This window comes from Crassostrea angulata, chromosome 8 (assembly GCF_025612915.1).
Source record: "Crassostrea angulata isolate pt1a10 chromosome 8, ASM2561291v2, whole genome shotgun sequence".
Taxonomy (NCBI): Eukaryota; Metazoa; Mollusca; class Bivalvia; order Ostreida; family Ostreidae; genus Magallana; species Magallana angulata.
Genome location: NC_069118.1, coordinates 56,851,443 through 56,873,846, shown reverse-complemented (window position 1 = coordinate 56,873,846; position 22,404 = coordinate 56,851,443). Strand labels below are relative to the sequence as shown.

Here is a 22,404-nt window from a genome sequence, read left to right as displayed (position 1 = left end):
ATTAAGCACTAAAAATGGCTAACGACACGAACAATAGAAATTGTCTACATAAGAAAGAAGAAAAACATCTGTATTGTTCGTGTCGTTAGCCATTTTTAGTTAGCCATTTTTAGTTTTTAGTATATATATATATATATATATATATATATATATATATATATATATATATATATATATATATATATATATATATATATATATGTCTTTTTTTTCATCTTATGGTACTTCACTACATCGAGACTTATACTTTTTAAGACACTATGTCACAAGATGGCAATTTAAATGTTTTGATAAATTGTTTATATTGATTGAATTGGTTGAATGTGTTCATAGCTCAAGGTTTAAAGTATTGGCCTTTTGAACGGCAGATCATGAGTTAAAATCCGCCATGGGCCTTTGTTTGTATTAACTGAATCATATTTGTTTAGATTCGTAACTTTTTATTTTTTCAAAAATTGCATATTTTTTTGGCTAATTGATATATACATGTATGATTCTTATACATTATAATATCTATCCTAATCAAGTAATTTTTTGCTACTTCGTAAACCTTTTTCAAGGTGAAGTGTGCCACCTAAAGCATTTTTTTAAATTATTGCAATATGCCTTCAAACACATTCATTGTTGTCTGGAAACACATTGTTCACTTTTATATCCTGTTGTACATTTAAATATTCTCTTCTAATTGTTAACAACAAGGACTAATAAAAATCTGAATTGTAGTATACACAGAGTCTTAAATTTGACATACTGTAGCTTCATTATAATTGCAGTACATTACATAATAAATTTAAAAAAAATGATATACATCTATAAAAATGGAACAAAAGTGTGTTTCAAATAAATTTAAAGTAAACTGATTGAAGTATTACTTTACATCATTGTAATGTAGATCCAAAAATTCTTCATTTTTTTTCTCAAAAATCAGTTTAGCCTTATTGTGATACTAGAACATGCAGATTTTAAAATATAATTATGGCTACTAGTATATCTTAAGAAGTTTGCTTTTACTCTGTTACAAGTGGAGGAAGTAAAGGACTAAGTGCGGTTTTATGCATTTTTTGCCCCCCAAAATCAAAGTTTTAGAAAGAGCTTTAAAATAAGGTGAAATATAGTTAATATCATATTAGAAATAAAGGTGTAAAAGGTTATCACCACAGTGACGTCATAATGTAGAAATGACGTCATGAATATTGCATTGTTTTGATAAATTGATGTTTTGTAGCAAAATATGGGTGTTTTCCGATGGTTATTCGACTGGGAAACATCGAGCGCAGGCTTGCTCAAGTACCATTTTTTAGTATAATATGTATAACTATCTGAAGAAAAACATATGTTAAAATCGCACTTGAGCAGACCTGCGCTCTATACTTCCGAATGCAAAATAAAGAGCAAAAATGAGAATATCTTCATTTGTTTGCAAATTTGCGGGAATTAGGTCATTTAGGTGACGTCATAGATAAACAGGGAGTGAGCAATGATGACTAAAATCTTTATTAAAGTTATAGGCATCCTCTTTACAATGATTTGTGAAGATTTCATTTTTCTACGATACTATTTAAAAATTGGTTGAAATCGGGGGCAGATATTTGACCATACCGCACATAATCCTTTGTCATTGCTGTACAAGCAAAAAAATGTGATCAGGAAAATCACTGACAGCTAAAGGCATGACACCTTGCAAAATATGGATTTTTTTTTTATCTGCTCCATTTTTCTTTCAACATGAAATCTTGCTGAAGCAATCCTTCTTGTGGTTTGCACTTCTCCCTTGCTAAACTGAATTTTGGACTTAAATGGGGGACAGTGGAGCTTTACCCCTATGGCTTTCAAGTCTGATTGGATGTGAATGAAACCTTTATCCACCATCACTGCATCTCTCTTGTTCAACTGCTTAAACAAACCGCTTTTTCTAGTTATTTTCACATCTAAAGTGGATCCCGGCCACAGTTTTGACATAAATACTACTGCACAAGTCCTACTGAACCCTACAAGAACTTTAAATGTTTCATGAGATTTATAGTTTGAATAGATTTTTTTTTAGCTCACCTGAGCTGAAAGCTCAAGTGAGCTATTCTGATCACATTTTGTCTGTCGTCCGTCTGTCCGTCCGTCTGTCCGTCTGTCCGTCCGTCTGTCCGTCCGTCTGTCCGTAAACTTTTCACATTTTCAACATCTTCTCAAGAACTACAAGGCCAATTTCAACCAAACTTGGCACAAATCATCCTTAGGCAAAGGGGATTCAAAGTTGTGAAAATTAAGGGCCACGTCCGTTTTCAAGGGGAGATAATTAGAAATTAATGAAAAATTTTGAGAAATTTTCAAAAATCTTCTTCTCAAGAACCAGAAAGCCAGGAAAGCTGAAACTTGTGTGGCAGCATCCTCAGGTAGTGTAGATTCAAAGTTGTGAAATTCATGACCCCCGGGGGTAGGGTGGGGCCACAATGGGGGGTCGAAGTTTTACATAGGAATATATAGAGTAAATCTTTAAAAATCTTCTTCTCAGAAACTAAACAGCCAGGAAAGCTGAAACTTGTGTGGAAGCATCCTCAGGTAGTGTAAATTCAAAGTTGTGAAAATCATGACCCCCGGGGGTAGGGTGGGGCCACAATGGGGGGTTCAAAGTTTTACATAGGAATATATAGAATAAATCTTTAAAAATCTTCTTCTCAGAAACTAATCAGCCAGGAAAGCTGAAACTTGTGTGGAAGCATCCTCAGGTAGTGTAGATTCAAAGTTGTGAAAATCATAACCCCTGGGGTTAGGTTGGGGCCACAATGGGGGGTTCAAAGTTTTACATAGGAATATATAGAATAAATCTTTTAAAATCTTCTTCTCAGAAACTAATCAGTCAGGAAAGCTGAAACTTGTGTGGAAGCATCCTCAGGTAGTGTAGATTCAAAGTTGTGAAAATCATGACCCCTGGGGTTAGGTTGGGGCCACAATGGGGGGTCGAAGTTTTACATAGGATAAATAGAGTAAATCTTTAAAAATCTTCTTCACAGAAACTAATCAGCCAGGAAAGCTGAAATTTGTGGGAAGTATCCTAAGGTAGTGTAGATTCAAAGTTGTGAAAATCATGACCCCTGGGGGTAGGGTGAGGCCACATGGGGGGGGGGTGTTAAAGTTTTACATAGGAATAAAGAGTAAATCTTTAAAAATCTTCTTCTCAGAAACTAATCAGCAAGATGATTCTTTATAATTGTTAAGACTTTGGGTCCAGGACAATTCTTTGGCCTCACAAGAAGGTTCAGAGTTTGATGTAGCTAAATATCCCATATATAAACAATTGTAAAGGATCTTTTTGAGAACTGCAATACTCAACATGTGATATAACTATAAAATTGAAGCAGGCAGCTATTTTTTCATTAGAATCTTTTTGTATTACTGTTTTGGGTTATTGCCTTTGATTTATTGATTCTTGATTATTTTAATTAATGCATCCACTGTTAACCAATTAATGTGATGATTATTTTTATACAATAATAAATATTCAATGTATATAAGTTGTTCTGCATAAGTAGTTTTGGGTTAGGCTGGATTAGTTTGTTTATTTTTGATTTCCAATTTTTAGATACTATGAATTATTTTAGGCTGGCACATATATAGGGACAGTGTCTATTGCATTGCATCGAGCGATTGTTTGGGGTTAAACTTGAACAGGTACGGAGAGATTGAGGGTGTTGACATCCCTGCTCTTTCTATTCTTCGTGTTCTTCTAACCAACGATACAGAATGTGGGGTCATTTCTGCCCTGTATCGCATTAATACAAATGTGCGGTCATACCTGCTTGTATTGGTGGTGGTTGCGGCGGAGCACTAGTGTATGGTCATCCCTGCTGGTGTTCTGGCCTTTCTAGCGCAAGTGTGCGGCACTCCCTGTGTTAGGTTGAGCTGTTGGCGCAAGTGTGAGGTCATCCCTGCTTGCGTTATCTCTGCTTGCATTAACGTTGGTACCTGTTGAGTTGCGTAGGTGTGCGGTCATCCCTGCCTGCATAACGTTGAGTCCCTATTTATGTGCAGGAGCGGTGATTAAAGTCTGCTCTTGTAAATATTTTCAGCAATCAGGGCTATCCGAGTTCCAAGGGGGAAAAATGGATTTTATTTATACAGGATCTACATGTATTAATGTACATTGTCCAGATTGTATTATGACTCCATTAAGCTGACTTTATCATACCTATTGTTCCTCAGGTGAGCGATGTGGCCCATGGGCCTCTTGTTCTAATGATGATGGAGTCTGAATGAACACCTCAGTACAAAATCCTGGTATCTGAAAACTTCTCGAAACACTTTGGAACTCGTTACTATAAAACATTTAGTTCTGGGAGAGTAATAATTGATTGCATACACATAATCACATAAACAAAATCCATGAATTAAACATCTTTGATACTGTACTTGAGGAGATTTTACAGCAAAATTCTAAGTCTTTGACCAATAATCCAAGCATTGATCTCATCAAAACTAACAAAAACTCATGAACATGCCGTAACTTGCGTTTTCTCCATAAACTGGCAATGTTCAATTCACCAACAGATTCTGTGCACAATTTATCAGCACCATGTTCCATTAAAGTGTCAAACAAAGCTTGAAATGTTTTAAAATCTGTGAGACCAGTGTAGAGCATGATCATTTCATTTGAATGTTTAATGTTTTCTATAGTTATTTCTGGCATCACAACCCCTACATCAACGGAAACAGACTGGCTGCACATTTATGTTGCAGCTGAATGCAGAAGTTGATGTTAATTCGTGGTATAAATTTGAATCTGAGACATCAGTCTGATCACAGGTCTGAATGGTTTGTGTAAAACTGGCTGCTGTAGACTCTGGCATGATGTTTTCCTTGTTTTGAACATACCTGTAAAATATTAAAATTAATATTGAGTTAAATTATTAATCAGATGTACATGTGGGGGTTTTTTCAGCTTCTTTATATTAAAAACAAAACATAGCAAAAATGAAGAAAAAATCCAATAGTATAAAAACAAGGACAACAAAGTTCACAATATAAATAAAACAATAACATTGATAATAATAGCATTATTGTCATATCAATACATTGATTATTAGACCAGTTTATCGCCAAAAGGCCACATGATCAACATGCTTTACCCCTTTATCAATTATTCCATTTAACTCACATTCAATCTTATCATTGCCCATTTATACTATACACATAAAATAAGTATAATATGTGTGTGTTTTAAAACTATCTAACTAATTGAAATTCAAAGGCCAATAAATACGTCACTGAGATAATTCAATAAAATAATAACCTTACCTTGTTAACTGAACTAGTTTGGAATGATATTATACATGCAAGTCTTATTACATGTATCAGCTACCATTTGATTTTCACAGGATGAAGCTCTGACATTCAGTCAACTGAATGGTAACTGAATGGTCTGGAAAGGTGACTGAATGGCACAGCTATGCCATTCAGTCACATTTCAGTTACCTTTCAGTCACCTTTCAATTGACTGAATGGCAGAGATTCATCCTGTGTTTGATCCTTGACCCCGTACAAGTACTATTAAATAACAAAATCAAGTAATCTTTAACAGTACTAGACTTTGACCCGTGTGTGCACGGGTTGACATTGCATATCGGACATTTACGAAGTAGATACATCGATACACCGTATTATTGACATTTACATAACAAAGCTATAAGCCTATAATACAATAATGCTATTATTTTTCACAACACTTTCCTTAGTTTGAATAATCTAACCGTGTCTCGGGAAAGGCCCTCACCACAGTTAGAATGCCTTCCATACCCGTAATGTAGCAGAAAATTGCAGAACCGCTCTGGAACGATTTTGGAAAAAATTAATGAAGTTGCCTTGAAAATAACAGTCAAATTCATCATAATAAACCATTTTGAGACTGTCTGTGAATACCTTTCATCTAAAAAATTAAATCCATATAATGGAAGAATTCAACACTTTTTCACCAACGTACACGTATTTTCTTTGCTACAAAGACAATACACGGAACGCATTAGAGTTATCGTAAAACAAGGTCTGTAGGACATTATTCATTTTTACGATAAAACATGTCCTATCTTCACTTTCCTAAGAAATATAGGGCCTAATGTGAATTTTTTAAAATGTAAATATTGTTGTCATCACGAAGACAAAAGTAAGTACTCAGTTGAAATGTATATTTGTTTTTTTAGACTTTCTCTCATAAGGAATCATTAATATATATGAACAAAATATATAGCAAATTTCCAATGAAAATTTACCCGTAATTGTATTATCATTTCTGAGTTTAATCATGCAAATATAATATTGTGGAAACATAGACTAAAGATCCCGTAAATGTGAATGTATTGCGCAAGCGCAAGATTGTAAAATCCAAAAAATCCAGATGATTTCCGGATTGTTTCGAGGAATTTTCGTTGATTATTAATAAGCGAAGCTTAACTGAGAAAAAATAAAAACAAATTGGTAATCTTCAAGTACCAATGACGTTTAGAATATATAAAACAAAAGGCAGTATTCTTCCAATTTATCGGTATTAAAGACCAAAAATTCGAGTCTATTTTTTTGATATAGTAGTATAGATTTAACAACTACATGTACATGTATGATCTATTTTTCAATATGCATGTCACTTACAAATGGTGTTGTAATGCATTCTGTAATCTCGTCCGTGGCTGCCTTTTTTTTTTATTGGTTATAATTCCTCTCTGTGGCAAAAAATTTGTGAATATTTTATTTCGATCGACTGAGTTTGGTCCTATACCGTCCCTGAAGTGATCAGAGCAGACACGAGTGTAGGAGGTCGGTTTCCAGTTTTTTCGGCTGATTGCTCTTGTCCACGCTCTTCGTATATACTGTTCTTTAGGAGGTTTGTGTAAAGTCACTTTCTTGCCAAATTTGCCGAGTAAATTTGCCGAGTCTACCACTAATTATGACAATTAAAGATGCAGCAATAGTCTTTCCCCATTGTTTACTATTAAACCGGAAAAATGTATACCGTCCCGCATGAACGACAACTCTTACAAGCTTTCATTACGAAAATCCGGAATTCCAAGCTGCAGTTAAACCATTTTAGTACATGTACCTCACTGGCTATCTTGTTACTACAACACTTACAAAATTAAGCCGCACATACATACTATTCGTTGTCAACATATAAACTTTTTACGTCCACGACCGTGTCTCCCTGCATCATGGTTATGCCCAGTTGCCTATTCCAGCGATCTATCTCGCATGAAAACTGGTTTAACAAATCGGGCTGCAGAGTGAATAATATCACAAGCCATCGCATGTATTTTCCTTTCTTTTTTAATTCAGCCGGTTTGGATTTCAACTTTCTAATCCATGTAACCCATTAAATTCAGCCCAATTGCTCTGCATCAGCTGAAGGCGCATCCATTTTGAATATTGTTGCTGTTATTGTTTTGTATTCATACGCGCCGCTTCGGTTACAGTTTTTACATTTTTGATCATTGTCACTTCAAGTTTAATGATTTAAAATGTTTTAATAAATGCGTAGCGCATTTATGAAAAAGTTTTCCCGTCAATTTTTCCTTTGATACGTCGATCAATAGAAAAATTATTAAATTCATTTTCTAAATAATACAAGACAAGGTACTGATATACATATAAGAGGAACACTAGACAAAGAAAAAAAACCATATCGTCATATAAATGATAAAGGGTCGTCCTTTAAATGCAGACATTTATACTTATATAATATCTTGACTGCCCTCACGAATGACACGTGCAACCTCAGAAGGTTATCAAATGGGCGACAAATTATTTCACAATGCTACACACCAACACATATAATTGGTGCTTTCTGTGATTACTTTCTTATCATAATAGTTAAAAAAAACAAGCGACCTTCATAAAGGATACAACTGACTTTATCAATTAAATCGAAACTGTATGCTTACCATCGCAGATTTTATAGATCAGTTGTACAAGTATGTATACTAACATGGAGGTTGATAGAACCATTTTAACAAGACCTTGGACTTTCAGTAGGGCGTAGCTATCTATTCTTTGCGTCAAACCAAATTAAAAATGACGCAGTTTCAAGCAAACTATGCATCGATTGCGTAGTCTGAGCTCAAAAGCCAGACAAATCTTGTTTCAAACAGCCACGGTTGAGTGGCTAGCAATGACACAACTACCAAAAGTACCAAACTCTTGTTAAAATGGTTCTAAATTATTATGCCTACAGAAATAACGTAAGAGACCTTCAGATCTACCTTATCCCGATATCTCAGATCTCCTCTTTCTTGTAAAGTGTATGGTCGAAAATAATCATTTCAAATTCAATCGAAAATATTACAAACAAATCATTGGCAATGGTTCCCGTTGCTTCCCCGGAGGTTTCTGAGTTACAATGTTCCAAATAATAATGTCTTGTTTCACGGCAGATTTAGACATGAGGGTTTTATCACATTCAATGGTTCTGAGACTGAGATTCTCGAATTCTTTGAACTTGCCAATCAGTGTCACCCGCAATTAAAGTTCACTTTGGAAATTCTAGGTGTCTTGGTGAACCTTTTAGACACAACAGTGTATAAAGGAAGACTTTTTAGAATCCAACAAACCTACATGAAACCAACAAACAATATTTAGTGTATACACAAAGAAAGCTCTCACAACCCTGCCGTATTCAAAGGTTTTATTAAGGATGAATGCAAGACGTGAGTAATATCAATGACACTACAACTCTAAGTATAATTCTAAAAGACTTTAAGAAACACTTGACAAAGAGAGGCTACTCCAATACAGAAATAGACCCTATTATCACAGGCATAACTGGAGCAGGCAGAAATGAGATCCTAAATAAACCCAAAAGTCTATCGAAAATACACAATTGATTCGTTGTGGTTACGAAATATAATCTGAGAATCAAAAGATTAAAAAACGCATCTTAAAATACTGGAACGAAATGAAAACAGACACGAGATGCAAAGAAATATTTACATCGGAACCAATTATAGCCTATAACAAGCATGCTCGGATCTAGAGAGAGGGGTCGGAGGGTCCAGACCCCCCCCCCCCCCCCGGAAAATTAACATTTATAAAATTTACATAGTAAAATTACCACAAATATGCCTCGGACCCCCTCTGGCAAACACAATTATCCTTCCACGGAAAAATTTTCTGGATCCGCGCATGGCAAGGACAAAAGTATAGGAGATTAAATCATTAGAACACGTTTACCACAAAACTACTTTGTAAGTGGCCCCCTGATGAGGCGGTACCCGCTTTAAAACCGCCAAATAACTCTTTACTAATTACTATATTATGAATTAGTTTAGAGTGTCGGGTCCTTAAAAATACATGGACTAGTTTGTCTGATCGATGTTCTTTTTTCACACCTGATCTATTTGGACTTAGCATTGGCAGTTACTGGTTTTTTTTTCTTTTTAAAAACATGTGACGCTATCAAATACTAAAACAATATACTTTATGCAAAGGCATACCCATGAAAGTATTTTAAAGCTGATATCAGAAAAACATAATTTACACATTTAAAGATTAACCAATTGCAAGTAAAATAACTGCAGGGTAAAAAAAACTTTAAATTTTTTTTAAATGAGTATATTGTTTGAGAATTTCTGTGTACGAATCCATTTTGCTGCAAGTTTCGCGTGTCAGCAACACAGAGACAAATAAAGAGAGAGAGAGAGAGGAGACAGACAGACAGACAGACAGACAAATAGACAAAGGATAGAGAGAGAGTGAGAGAGAGAGAGAGTTACATAAACGAAACAAATTATTTAATAGTTTTATTTAAACAATAAAAGAAAGCATTTTATTGTTTACATTTACATCTTTTTTTATCAAATTTATACCATTATAAACATTGTAAAAAGTAAGTAAAATAAATTAAACTTAGTTACTGTTAATGTACATCAGGTACGTTAGCTAAAAGTACGGCCAAATCATCTCGTTTGGGAATTTGAGGCTGACATCATTATGATTATTTCGTGCAGTCTATATTCTTTCTTAGGTCGATGAAGGTTTCGACCAGTTGATAAACGGGACGTGTAGATTTCAGTCCTGTCAGTTTCTATAGAGTATGAATTGCAATCAATTTTTGTAAGAAATGGAGGGAATCATACTTTTTGTCAGGTTTGAAATAAATATATCTTTAAACACAATCTTTATGATAGGAATTAATTAGATAGATCTACAAAATATCAAAAAATTATTTGCATTGTAGACTTCCTTTCAAAAATGTTCCTTGGCCCTTAAACAAATAGTCTGCATGTGAAATACATGTATGTCTGGGTTCTTATATTTTAAAGTAACTCCAATCTCCCTTTTAAAGCGTCACTAATGCTGTACGTAATTTATTTTAGAAGTGTGTAAGTGTCAAAATCTTCTCATTAGCCAATGAGTTGAAAATTTACCACTGGAAATTGTAAGTGTCATTACGTGCTTCGTTTTCTTTAAATACCGCAAATCTTGAAGGCTTTTAATTCTTCAAATCATTTTAGAAATCATAAGAATGCCTTCGCATAGTACAGCAAACGTGTACATTTTGCTATTGGTCTGCATCCGTCGTCGTGCGTCGTCCATTCAGGTGACATCAACAATTTTACATTTATTACATCTTCTTAAAAACTACAAGGCCAATTATAACTATTTATGGTTTGGAGCATCTCTTGAATAAGAAAAAATTCAAGTGTGGCACTTACGACTGTACTAGCCCTGAGTCCTCATGAGTCAAGTGTGCAAAAATAGGCCGATTTTTTTTAAATTTCTCTCTACTCCCGCACTTCTAGGACAAAGTCTAATGCATGGTTATGAAAAATATGGATCCCACTTCAGAGAAGTGAAATTCATGGCCCCTGGGGCAGGGGTTTAGTCCCTAGAACAGAACCAATTTAGCCGCATTTAACATGTAATAAGTCTTTTAGAATTTATTTTCTTAGAATTTATATTTAAAGCTGCTTGGTCCGATTTTATATCAAATTTTATGCACGCTTTAAACGATGGCTATGCTTAGTATAAGTATAATAATAGACATTGCAGTAGTTTTGCCCGTCAATTATGCCAAATTTCAATGAAGAAAAATACGTTAAAAGGTACCGCGTTATTTCGCCTCATGTTAAATTTCACCCCTGACGACAAGACGGGTTGGTTGTATTACGAATTTGACATCGCTTTAAATAAAGGTCGAAATGATCAGACAAATTACAAACAAACATGTGTACGTTTTGTTAGCCAATATTTCTAAAGTCTGCTTTCTTTACAATCGATGCATAGCATGCGGGTTGAATAACCCCAATCATTCGGGGGACGAAACCATGCGGTTTCCTTTTCTAAACATTCCCGTGATGAATTTTGGTTTGTTTTTTCGTTTGCCCAAAGAGAAATTATTTTTATTTACTTTGAATATTTCTAACTTTGAAAGGAGACTGATTCTGCTGGTGTAAATAGGAGAAAGTCCATAACTTTCTAAGATAAATGATTTGTATGAAAAAAAAATTGATACTGTAATTACAAAAAAATCGGACCAAGCAGCTTTAAGAAAAACGAAATGCATTTATTATTTATATGCAAATAAAGTCCTCCACCCAAATTGTTAAACGCATAGCACATGGGTCTGGACCTCAGACCTTTAGACGGGGCCAATATGGTCATACAGTGAAAATGTAGAAAATCTTAAAAAATCTTCTTTTTTCTACATCCACAGCAAAAAGGGGATAAAAAGAATGCATAATTAACTTGTTTGTAAAGCCCGTTAATTAAATTATAAAATGTATAGCTCCTTAAGCACTGATTCAGGCCATAGGGCTGGAAAATATCGTAATTAGTCAAAATGTATTTAATCTTAGAAAAAAATCTTCATCTCTACTTCTCTACTTTCATAAAAATTTGAGAAACACTAAATAATTAGTTAATGAAATCCAAGAAGCCTTTTATCTAATTTCTTATTTTGGCCATAACCGTCTAGGGTCCTATGGCTTGGCCAATATGTCCACAATATGAAATGAATTAATCTTACATATCTATTCTTCTTTACATCCACAACAGGGGAGGATAAACTGAATGCATGGTTATGAGGTCCCAGTCGTAGGAGATAAACTGAATGCTATTCCGTTATGTCCGTTATGTCTAGATTTACTGTATTGTACATTGTATCCTTGTTTTAAAATAAATTTAAAATGATATGCATGTTTTGTGCTTTATCAATAAAACAGTTAATATAATAAAAGATTGACCATTCAAGGCCCCTAGGTCCTTTTTATCAAAAGTTTACAAATTTTGGCTAAGGGAGCTAGGGTATATTAGATAATTTTATATTCCTCCGACTCTTGCCCCCCCCCCCTTTTCTATGAATTGATGTTTTACAAACATCTATATAATTAAAGTGGGGTTAACAGTCAGAAGAGTCTTGGATCATGGTTTAATCTAAGACTCGATGGCAGGGGTCTTGTTTTTAATCCAATTTTTTTTCTAATACCAATTTACTTTATTTCTAATAAAGATAAATATTTAAATAATATCAACGATTAGTCAATGTTGGTTAATATGTACTTTTATAAAGAAGATGGGTGGATATTGCGTGTAAAATGCCCATACGCGGTCGGACACGCTACTGAAAAATAAAAGTATCAATAAATCTAATGGGTTTTTTTTTAAATCATTGAAAACAATATATATTTAACGAATTATTGATTTTTAACCTATAGGTATGTTCAATACTTGGAATATGTTGACTCAAACAGGCGTGTACGTATCAAAACCTGCAAATATCGCATTTTTTAGAACTTCAGGGCATTTTCTTTTATAGAGTGGGTCTTTGCTCCATATTTTTCTCATAGTCTAATAAAGGTCGATTGGAAAACAAACCGATTTCAATCAACACAAACGTGGAGAGATGACCCACTATACATTAAAAATATCATTTTGTATCCCAACAATTGAACGTTTTGAAAAAATAATACAAGTACGGTAGTTTGTGACCTTAGTCACACATAATATTTATAAAGCCCACTTTGTTGTGTCTGAAATGGCTCAGTGGTTAGAGCACCTGGCATAAGCTAACCTTATATATCTAGGGTTTTTATGTTACGGGTTCGATACCACCATAATTTCCGACAATATTTTTTTTCTTATTTTTTGTTAAATATATTAAAAACTGACTATAGTTAGAAATTTTGCTTTTGCAAAGTTTTATTATAATATATTTGAATAGATTTAATTGGGGAAACATAAATTCAAAATTGTATTTCACTACTAAACCGAATGGGCATTTGCGCCATCTTATTCCCCCATCTTCTTTTTATAGTCCGTACCTTATTAAAATATCATGAAGTATAATAAAATATCACTATGTATAATGATATTTGTACGTTGTAATTGGAATTTATGGTATGTGTTTATGCGAGCAATTTAAACTCTTATAGCATGCATGCATTGTTATCAAAGTTTGATTTCTTTTCATTAAGTTTACATTTAACCTTTAATTGATAAGAAGCCAAAACGCATCATAGAAATCAAAAGATTTAAAAAAGCAGTCATCATTAAATAAGAAAAACATTATAAAATTTATGTATGCTTAAACTTTTTTTTAATGGTTTTTTGTTTTATAATCTCAGACTACTGAGGCTAGTTCGACACTTAATCTTTGGACACCCAGGTACCATAAAAAATACCAATCCAAGTCCATAAAATGTAAAAAACCATGATATGGAACTTCCAACTATGTAATTATATAAGAAATCCAAGTATGCCAATGACCTTTGAAATCTAAACAAGTGCCGACATCCTCCTCAGAACAATAAAACCGTCCACGTAATATAATGGAGAGTGGTAAAAAAGATAAAAATAGTTTAAATGTTACGTAGATTAACGGTTTCAAGGCCGATACATCATTAACATGGCATTACAACTCATTCCTCCTACTTTTTCTAACAATTGGTCAAAATTATTTATCGATGATTAATGTATTATTAAATCTGGTAGATTAATGAAGAAATTAATGCTTTTGCCAATAAAGAATGTCAAATCTGATTTGTGATATCCATCGATAAAAGATAAGAAATATTTTGAAAGACCACTTGCTTGTTGTATTGATGAAGTTTTTAGCTAGTCTGTACCAAATGTTCAAATGAGCTTTTCGGATCAACTCTTGTCCGTCTTTCTGTCCTTCTGTCTGTATGAAAAATCTTCACTTCGACTTCTCTACAAGAACCACTAGTTCAAAATAACATGACGTTTAGTAATTTTATGGAACATTTCGAGAACTGTTTTGATTTTGTTTTTAACAAATTGAATTTAAATATCAAAATTGGTGATATCAGCATGAACCTATACAAATCTCAATTTAAAAATGTTCTGAAGATATTTTTCTCTGCAGACAAGATCACTTGTTGCCTGTCGTCCGCCCATCCGTTTGTCCGTCAGTTCTTCTGTCCGTAATTTTTTTAAAAACATTTTTGACGTCTTCTCAAGAAACACTAGGCCAAATCTAACCAAACTTTGTAAAGAGCATCTTTATGGAAAGGGTATTCTAAATTAATAAAATAAAGAGCGAAATCCTTTTTAACATGGAGATAATTAGCAATCATTGAAAATAGGGCATGTCTCTAAAAAACACTTTTCTCAAACATTTACATTAAAGCTTGTATACGTAGTTAAGAAATTGTGACCCAAGGACCAATATTGAGGCACAAAGAGGGTTTCAAAGTTTACCTAAGAAATAAAGTCGGAAAATGTTTCAATATCTTCATCCCAAAAACTACATTCCTACAATTTGTGATATTACCATGCAAGCAGCAGATGGTGTATGTTCTAAATTGGTAAAACCGTCACTGCAGGACTAATAACAGGGCCAAGAGGGGTTCCAAATTTAACCTAGAAATATAAAGGGAAAATGTTTAAAATTCCTCTTTTCAAGAACTACATGTATTATGATACAATTTGTGATATTATTATGCAGGCATCCTTAGATATGTATATTCCTAATTGTAAAAACCGTGACCCTTGCACCAATACTAGGGCTCCAGAGGGGTTGAAAGATAAACATGCACATATATAATGTTTAAAAATCTTCTCGATAAACACAATGTTTTGTTATTTTGCTATGCAAGGATCTTCATGTCTTAATATCCTCATATCAAACTTTTTTTAAAAAGTTGAAGCATAGAATAATAAGGTTGGTCAGTTGATACATCTTAGGTCTAGGCTTTTAAGGATATGATACGAAAAAGTAGGCTTCTTTTTTGTATTGTTTAATGTATTGTAAAATCTTGAAATAGATGAGAATTTTACAATATTTTTAGAATTTTATAATTCAAAATTTTGAAATAGAATGTTACAAGAACTGTTGTTCTGCTGTTCAGGTGAGTGATATGGCCCATGGGTCTCTTGACTTTCATATTTCTTTCAGATCCTCTTAAAATCCTCTAAAAATGAAACGAATATAAAGTCTCAAGATTTCTTCCTCATATATTTTTCTTTCCAGCATGTTACCGGTTAGCTCCGTTATCAAATCTTTAGAACTTGTATAAGTATGGTCTCCTATTAAAAGTAAATCCAGGAATGTTGGTCGATGTGAATAGAGTACTTTGAATAAGGGGGTGTATGGTTACATGATAAGTGCAGTGATATCATTTGGTATTAACAAGTGTTGTTAAAAAATATTAATTCTTGTTCATTTACTTTTTTTTATTCATTTCCTTCTTATAATTTGGAAAGCGTTGTTGGGGTTTTTGTGGGGTAAGTATATATATAGGATCATGATTTGCGATGGTATATGATTTTTATCCAACGAGTTTTGTGTTTTCTATCCCCGAGCCTTGGCTCATGAGAGATTCTTTTTATCACTTGCTTTACCACGTGTTTTGTTAAACCTTAATCTTCTCTGTATTTAAAAATTATAGTTGTGATCCGCACAACACATTTTCTACAAGACGTCAACAACTTTACGCACGAAAAAAAGCTCCCTAAGATTACCAAACAAACATTTCATTTTCGAGCATATTTTTATCAAATTCATAAAAAATAAATTAAAAAAACATTGTTTCACATTTACAACTGTACACTTTTCAGCTGAATTGTTTGTTACTTGTTCATTCTACGTCAATCATCCGCCTGAAGCTACGTAATGTTTAATTATGACGTCACGTGCTTAAGAACACACAGTGGAATATCAAAAATTTATCCCATAAGTGATATCCACCGTATATTGAGATAAACATGTGATAAATTTTTCATCTTATTCTTCTTGTGTATTTGAGAAGATGGAACAACGCGGAATATCTAGTATCCATAATATATGTATTAGTACATGTAAAACGTCCGCCTAATCATCATTTTCAACAAATAAACAATTTAAATAAACAAAAAACCAAACATGATAATTCTTTTAAAAACACGTGAAGAGCAAATTAAATCAACTCTGCTTCTTAACAGAATTAGCAAAATTTTATGCATCAAATAATCTATTATATCAGGTCATCTGTTCTAAAAAAAATCCTATATTGAATATTCATATGGAAAGAAAAAATGTAGAATACATTGAAGCTATTTACAGAATCGTTAAAGAGACAGTACGGCGCATCTTTTCGAAAAACCGACTTGAGAAAATTTTCCGATCGGGTTCGGTATTTTTGTACTACTCATGAATGTATAAACTTTCAGAAAATTACAAATTTCTCCATGCAATAAATCGCGTCGGGCAATATTTCGTCCCTCGGGGGCTAATATAATCAATGTTGCCCTCAACCCCAGTCAATATTTGTATATTATTTAATTAAAATTAATAATTACGTGTAACCTATCACATAAATACATCGCAACGTGTTCGGGGTTCAGCCTTTTATACTATTACGCATGCGTGTTTACTGTAAACAAAACACATGCAGGGCTCGCGAAGAATCTCCTGGATAGGTTTGCTGATAAAAAAAAAGTCTTTTCTACTTCTCATAGGTAATAACTGTTCAAAGTTTTTTAAACAACCACATTTATTATTTTGTAAGCATGTATTTCTCGTGTTTATCATAGGAGTTGCTACAACCTAAATCTATTTTTATAAATGAGGCCCCTTGAGGGGTTATTTGACATATTTATGTCTATTCATTTTAAAATGAACCTAAATTGGTAAACCATTTATAAATTATCGAGTAAGTAAGGATGTGTTTCATATAGAGAATCGCTTTAACCTCGTTTTCCATGATGACCGTGGTGGGACGAAGATCTTGTAGTTTTCAGCACGTGTCAATTACTGTCAATCAAAGTCCACGTGGTACAAATAAACGATATAAGATTATTCCGGTATGTACGGCCCTTGAATTTCTGGAAGCTCATAATAACGTTAATTAAATATGTGAAAGGGATTTTCATGTATTTCAACTATTACAATAAACGTTATTTCTTATTCCCTAACGATACAATAGGTAAATCTGAAGTTATATACACATGTGATTTCAGCTGTACTGTCTTTTTAAAATGATGCTTTTAAAAAAAGGAAACACATCCGAAGGAAAAACATTTGGTTTCCACAGAAAACTTTAGACGCGAATTTGAAACATCAAACTATGCAAAAACGCTATTTGAGACAACTGTCACAAACATTTCTTTAATACCTCATTGTTGATGATATCTTTTAATTATGATATGCATTTGTTTTTACATCTACAATGTGTTTCCCCTCTGTTAAGGAATTCAATTGGTTGTAATGTATACCTGTACAGTACTAATCGTGTTACTTTATTGAGTAAATTGACGTTCGCCTACGTTTAACTTTTAAAAACTTCTTTAAAATATTTAGCTAATAAAATGTCAGGTTCAATTTAAAAAGCTACATTAGATAATTTGTATCTCGTTTTTTTTTTTTGTACATTTTGTGTTGCCTTTGTGTAGATGTTTTCTTGTATGATCAAAACTTCAGCTACATTGAGAGCACTAACTCCACATACTAGTAAATATTGACTCAAGACCTTAAAGAAGTCTTCGTAACTGGCTACAGTCCCAAGTGATGCGTCTGTTCATTAAATAAATAATATGTATTCATGGCCTTTATATTTTAAACCTATTAGTAACTATTAAAAAAAACTTATCTCCTCAGTTATTTTTAATTAATGTATTTATAGATTGCGACAATGCTGAGAAAAACTGGAACAAAACTGGCCATTGTATTTTTGACATTGACCTTTATTTTTTGGCTTACTTCTATGGTAACTCCTGGCTGGTTTGTTCTTTTTTACAAAGATCATGTCGTCGTAAGTTTTAATGAACTTTGACTTTGGTATTATATCTGTCCTTTTCTTATTGCCTCAAACCTTTTTTTCTCAAAATGTTTATCAAGTTTGTCAAAACTGAACTGAGAAGTTTTAAAATGTTTTACTAGGATGGATGTAATAGTAAAACATGAACATTGCACATATAATAGCAATAAGTTTCGTTAGCAACCTAAGCTGTGTAAAAAAAATAATATTAAAGAGAAATATCCATATTTACTTCTGTTTTAGCAAACAAAGATAAGCATTTTTTACATCACAGTTTGCATCAATGACACGTGTGATAGCCATAATTACAGAGATATCTCCGGAGGTAATTTATTAAATTCATACGAAATTTGATTTAATTAAAAATGTAAATGAAGCTGTTTCAGTGGTTTTTAAATACAATGAAAGGTCTTGAACATATTCTGAAATGAAAATAAATGAACAATCTTCGTTTCGTTTTTTTTTTTTATCAGTACGGGTTGGTTTTGTAATAACCCTCTGTAATAACCCTCTGTAGAATTGTAAATTTCTTTATTTTTTCCTATTTTTAGTTGCCGGCCTCCCTCTTCATGTACCACAACAAGTTATGAGCCTTTTAGCTCTCGTCCTGTGTGCAATATCGGGTATTTTGGTGATCATTCCGATTAATCGTACAGCGACTAAATTTCTTACAGTTGTAATCATCATTCCTGTCGCAGGTAACATATGTGTGCATAATTAGATATCAAAAATTCATCTTCTTTTCTAGTTGTCTGACACAACTCCCGAAATCGGTAAATGCTGTAGCAACATAACAGCATAATCGATTTTGACATGAAGATGTGTAGAAAATGTACCAATATTGTCAAATTAAGCTGTGAACACAGTGCCTTTCGTTATTAAGAATATCTTAACATGACCTTAATGAGGAAAAAAGATATCGAATCCAAATATTTATTTTGCAGATATTGCAATGAGTGAAAAAAACTTCTGGCAGTTTTGGGCATAAATTTTATTATAGAACTTAAGTTCATACAGTTATTTGTTTGGAGCTATAAATCATACTTCTTTTTGCTTTATGGCCTCCTAAAGGATATAAGATATAACCTGAATATGCTTTTTCTCTATATACATGTATATCAAAAGTGCTAAACAATTACATCCAGTGCTTACATTTGTTTAGTGTTGTAAAGAAGAACACATATAAGAATCTGGAGAAACCTTTAATAAGAAGCTTTTTTTATTTATATTTTTTCGAACAGTTCTAATTACAATTTATTTTTAATCATATTTGTGAATTGCTTTTGCAGTTTCGCTTTGAATAACATCATGGTTTAAGGAAGGAGTCTTTTATGGTTTTCGACTTTTTAAACGTAAATTTGATTAATTGTTCATTAAACCAAGATGAAAGGAAATTAAAATAGTATGTTTCTCTTTCTTTTTTATTATCATACAACTTGGCATAGAAAAAGTAATCAATGTTTAAAATCTAACAAGAACTATATTTTTGGCGTAATATTGGCGTAGGAAAATATCACATGTTTCGCAATTCAGAATTGCTGCAAATTAATGAGTTTGTTTTAGCATTTTAAAAACAATTACATTAATGTTGGGGTTTTTTTTTTTCTAATGTGAACTAATGAAATGATACTTGGGTTTCAGAATATGTTTTTAAAATATGATTTGCTCATCAAATTGCATTTTTAAAAAGCTTTTTAAAGCGCCGATTCTATACATTGATTTATATCGAAAAAAATCACTAAAATCAGTTTTTCTCTCTTATTAAATGGTCATTATATTAGGTTTTCTGTCAATATATATCTTTATATAAAGTCTTCATTATACGTAAAAATCATTAATATTTTATTATTGGAAGCATAAGAAAATAATCAAAATTTCTTCAAAATTTAAGAAAATTAGAGGAAATGCGGACTAAGCAATATCAATTTTAGTATAAATATTTATTCCGATTTAGTAGTATAAGCTGATAGACATTCTGATATTCTATCATTTCATTGAAAAATAGAATCTTAAAATCTTCAACAAATGTCTACAGAACTACAAAGAGCTACACTTTGTTTTTCCATCCTTTACGTTGAGGAAAATTGTAGTGACCTTGACCTGACCTTTATGCGAACACAAAAAGGTCAAATTTGATTAAACATCATTTCGTTATATGATCCGTTTGACTGTGTCAAAATTTTATGATTTTCTTATTATAAGAAGTATGTTTGATAACGAGAAGACTCCTTCCTTATCGATATTTTAAAAAAAATATTAACACTATTAACGTTGTGTTTAATTGACCTGTAATCGTATTTTTGACATCTTAGCCTTAACGTGTTTTGCATTTTGTGTCGAATGACATTTGAATGTTAATCATTATAGTGCATGATATGGCTTTGCATGTATCAGATGGTTTCGATATTAATGAATCTATGTTTTGCAGCAATTTTTCAAAGCGTTCTGATTCTACTGTTTGCTGTGGCAAACGCTATGTTTACGTCCAGAACAACTGACACATATGCGGTGTTGTTTCCGTACTCGATTCTACTGAGTGGACTTGGTACGCTGCTCTCTATCGTTGCCTGGGTGATTTGTGTTGTCGTCTACAACAATGAGCGTAAACGGGAATCTGAGAACCAACGTCATAGTATGGAGCACACAGAACCACTTCCTGTTGCAGAGATGCCGTTCTAACCGAGTAACCAAATAGACAAAACCAACGTTCAAAGATAATTTAATTCATATGAATCATTTGATTCGTCAATGTTGAAGACGTCGTTTAGTAGATTATAAGTCGTAAATATAAATGGTGACATCAAAAGGGAATGACAATATTTGTTTACGTGTCTAATTGACAAAATACTTTGACTTGATTTGTACATTGTATATACCTGCAATCATAATATTGTAGTAGTTTCACATATTTTGTTGATATAGTTTTTTAAGTTTTAAGGGTTGTGTTTACCACTTTATAATCTGAAAATATCATTTGGCAAAATGCAATAGGGGCAATATATCATTTTTTACATCATTTAGTTTCAAAGGAGACAATCATGCTTATCTCAGAGATTACGTATATTTCTATTTTATTCTTTTTACAATTCTATGTCAATTTACTTACTTAATTATATCTTTGACTATGCCAATCTATCGTCTTTCCATTGTGAATTACAGGTCACATGATGTGTTTTCACTGATAAGGCGTTTACAACATTAAAACTTTTTTTGTAACTTGTATACTTTGGTATCATTTTTCAGATATCCAGGATGAATATTTTCAGAAATATTTTGAATATCAAAATTATGTGTATTTCAAAGGTATAATACATTTTGTTCATTATTTTTTATATATACGTTGAAAATATTCTGTGTGTATGAAAACATTTTCCGGCACAATTATTCATCAATTTGATCAAATAAGAGCATTAAGGAGGTCATATTTGTCTTTTTTTTGTTTCTTTTCACTTCAACATTTTGTCATTGATTTCAAAGATTGGAAGCTTTCTTACTTTAAGAAAAACATGATACATGTATATACATTGTATTCACAAGCGTGCACTTGATGTTTTCTTTTAAAAATAACTTATAGGAAATACCCTTTTTTATCAAATACGTAATTTTTGTGAATAATGTCGATATTTTATTTCATCTGTTTTATGTCGTTGATCAGGCAATTGATCATTATATACTTTGATTGTATACGATTTAATCTATTTTTCAGGAAATCAAATTATTCAAAAATTTGGTGGAAAAATAATAAAGCAATAATTTCGTTAAATTTTGATTTAAGATTTTAAATGCATTCCTTTACATTAAGGAAATATCTTAAATCTAAAATTGTAAAAGAGACTTCACTGGGTACGTCAAATGCCAAACAATGCAAACAATAATCATTATAAAGTCAATTGTCATATTTCGTCAAAATTAAGCATAAACAAGGGAGTATTTAATAAACTAGTCATTGGGTTTTATAATAAAAAATGTTTGTACCAAATTATTTTTTAGTTGAACAGAATTAATTTTTCACGAAAGGTGGACGTCATTCAAATTGACTAAAAAAATAACCTCGCCCGACGTCAAGGTGAGCGAAAGGGGATTGCAGTAAGTGTCAAACTTCCAGCAACGCCAATACAAAACTTCAAAATTGTTAACTCTACGAACTTGCACATAATGGTTCTGTCCATCACAAATT

General features: G+C 32.5%; 1 protein-coding gene across 1 annotated transcript; it reads left to right on the top strand.

Moving 5' to 3' along the window:
• Nucleotides 1-15,696: 15,696 nt before the first annotated feature.
• Nucleotides 15,697-22,144, top strand: LOC128158313 (uncharacterized). Its single transcript, XM_052821096.1, has 5 exons — nt 15,697-15,717; nt 18,093-18,221; nt 18,471-18,552; nt 18,779-18,925; nt 20,656-22,144. Exons 2-5 carry the CDS (start codon nt 18,102-18,104, stop codon nt 20,904-20,906), a joined length of 600 nt encoding a protein of 199 aa, XP_052677056.1. The 5' UTR covers nt 15,697-15,717; nt 18,093-18,101; the 3' UTR covers nt 20,907-22,144.
• The last annotated feature ends 260 nt before the right edge of the window (nt 22,145-22,404 follow it).

Coding starts and splice junctions, on each gene's coding strand:
- LOC128158313 (XM_052821096.1), top strand. CDS start 18,102: ATGCTGAGAAAAACTGGAACAAAACTGGCCATTGTATTTTTGACATTG. Junction 18,222..18,470: donor TTTACAAAGATCATGTCGTC/GTAAGTTTTAAT, acceptor CTTCTGTTTTAG/CAAACAAAGATAAGCATTTT. Junction 18,926..20,655: donor AATCATCATTCCTGTCGCAG/GTAACATATGTG, acceptor TATGTTTTGCAG/CAATTTTTCAAAGCGTTCTG.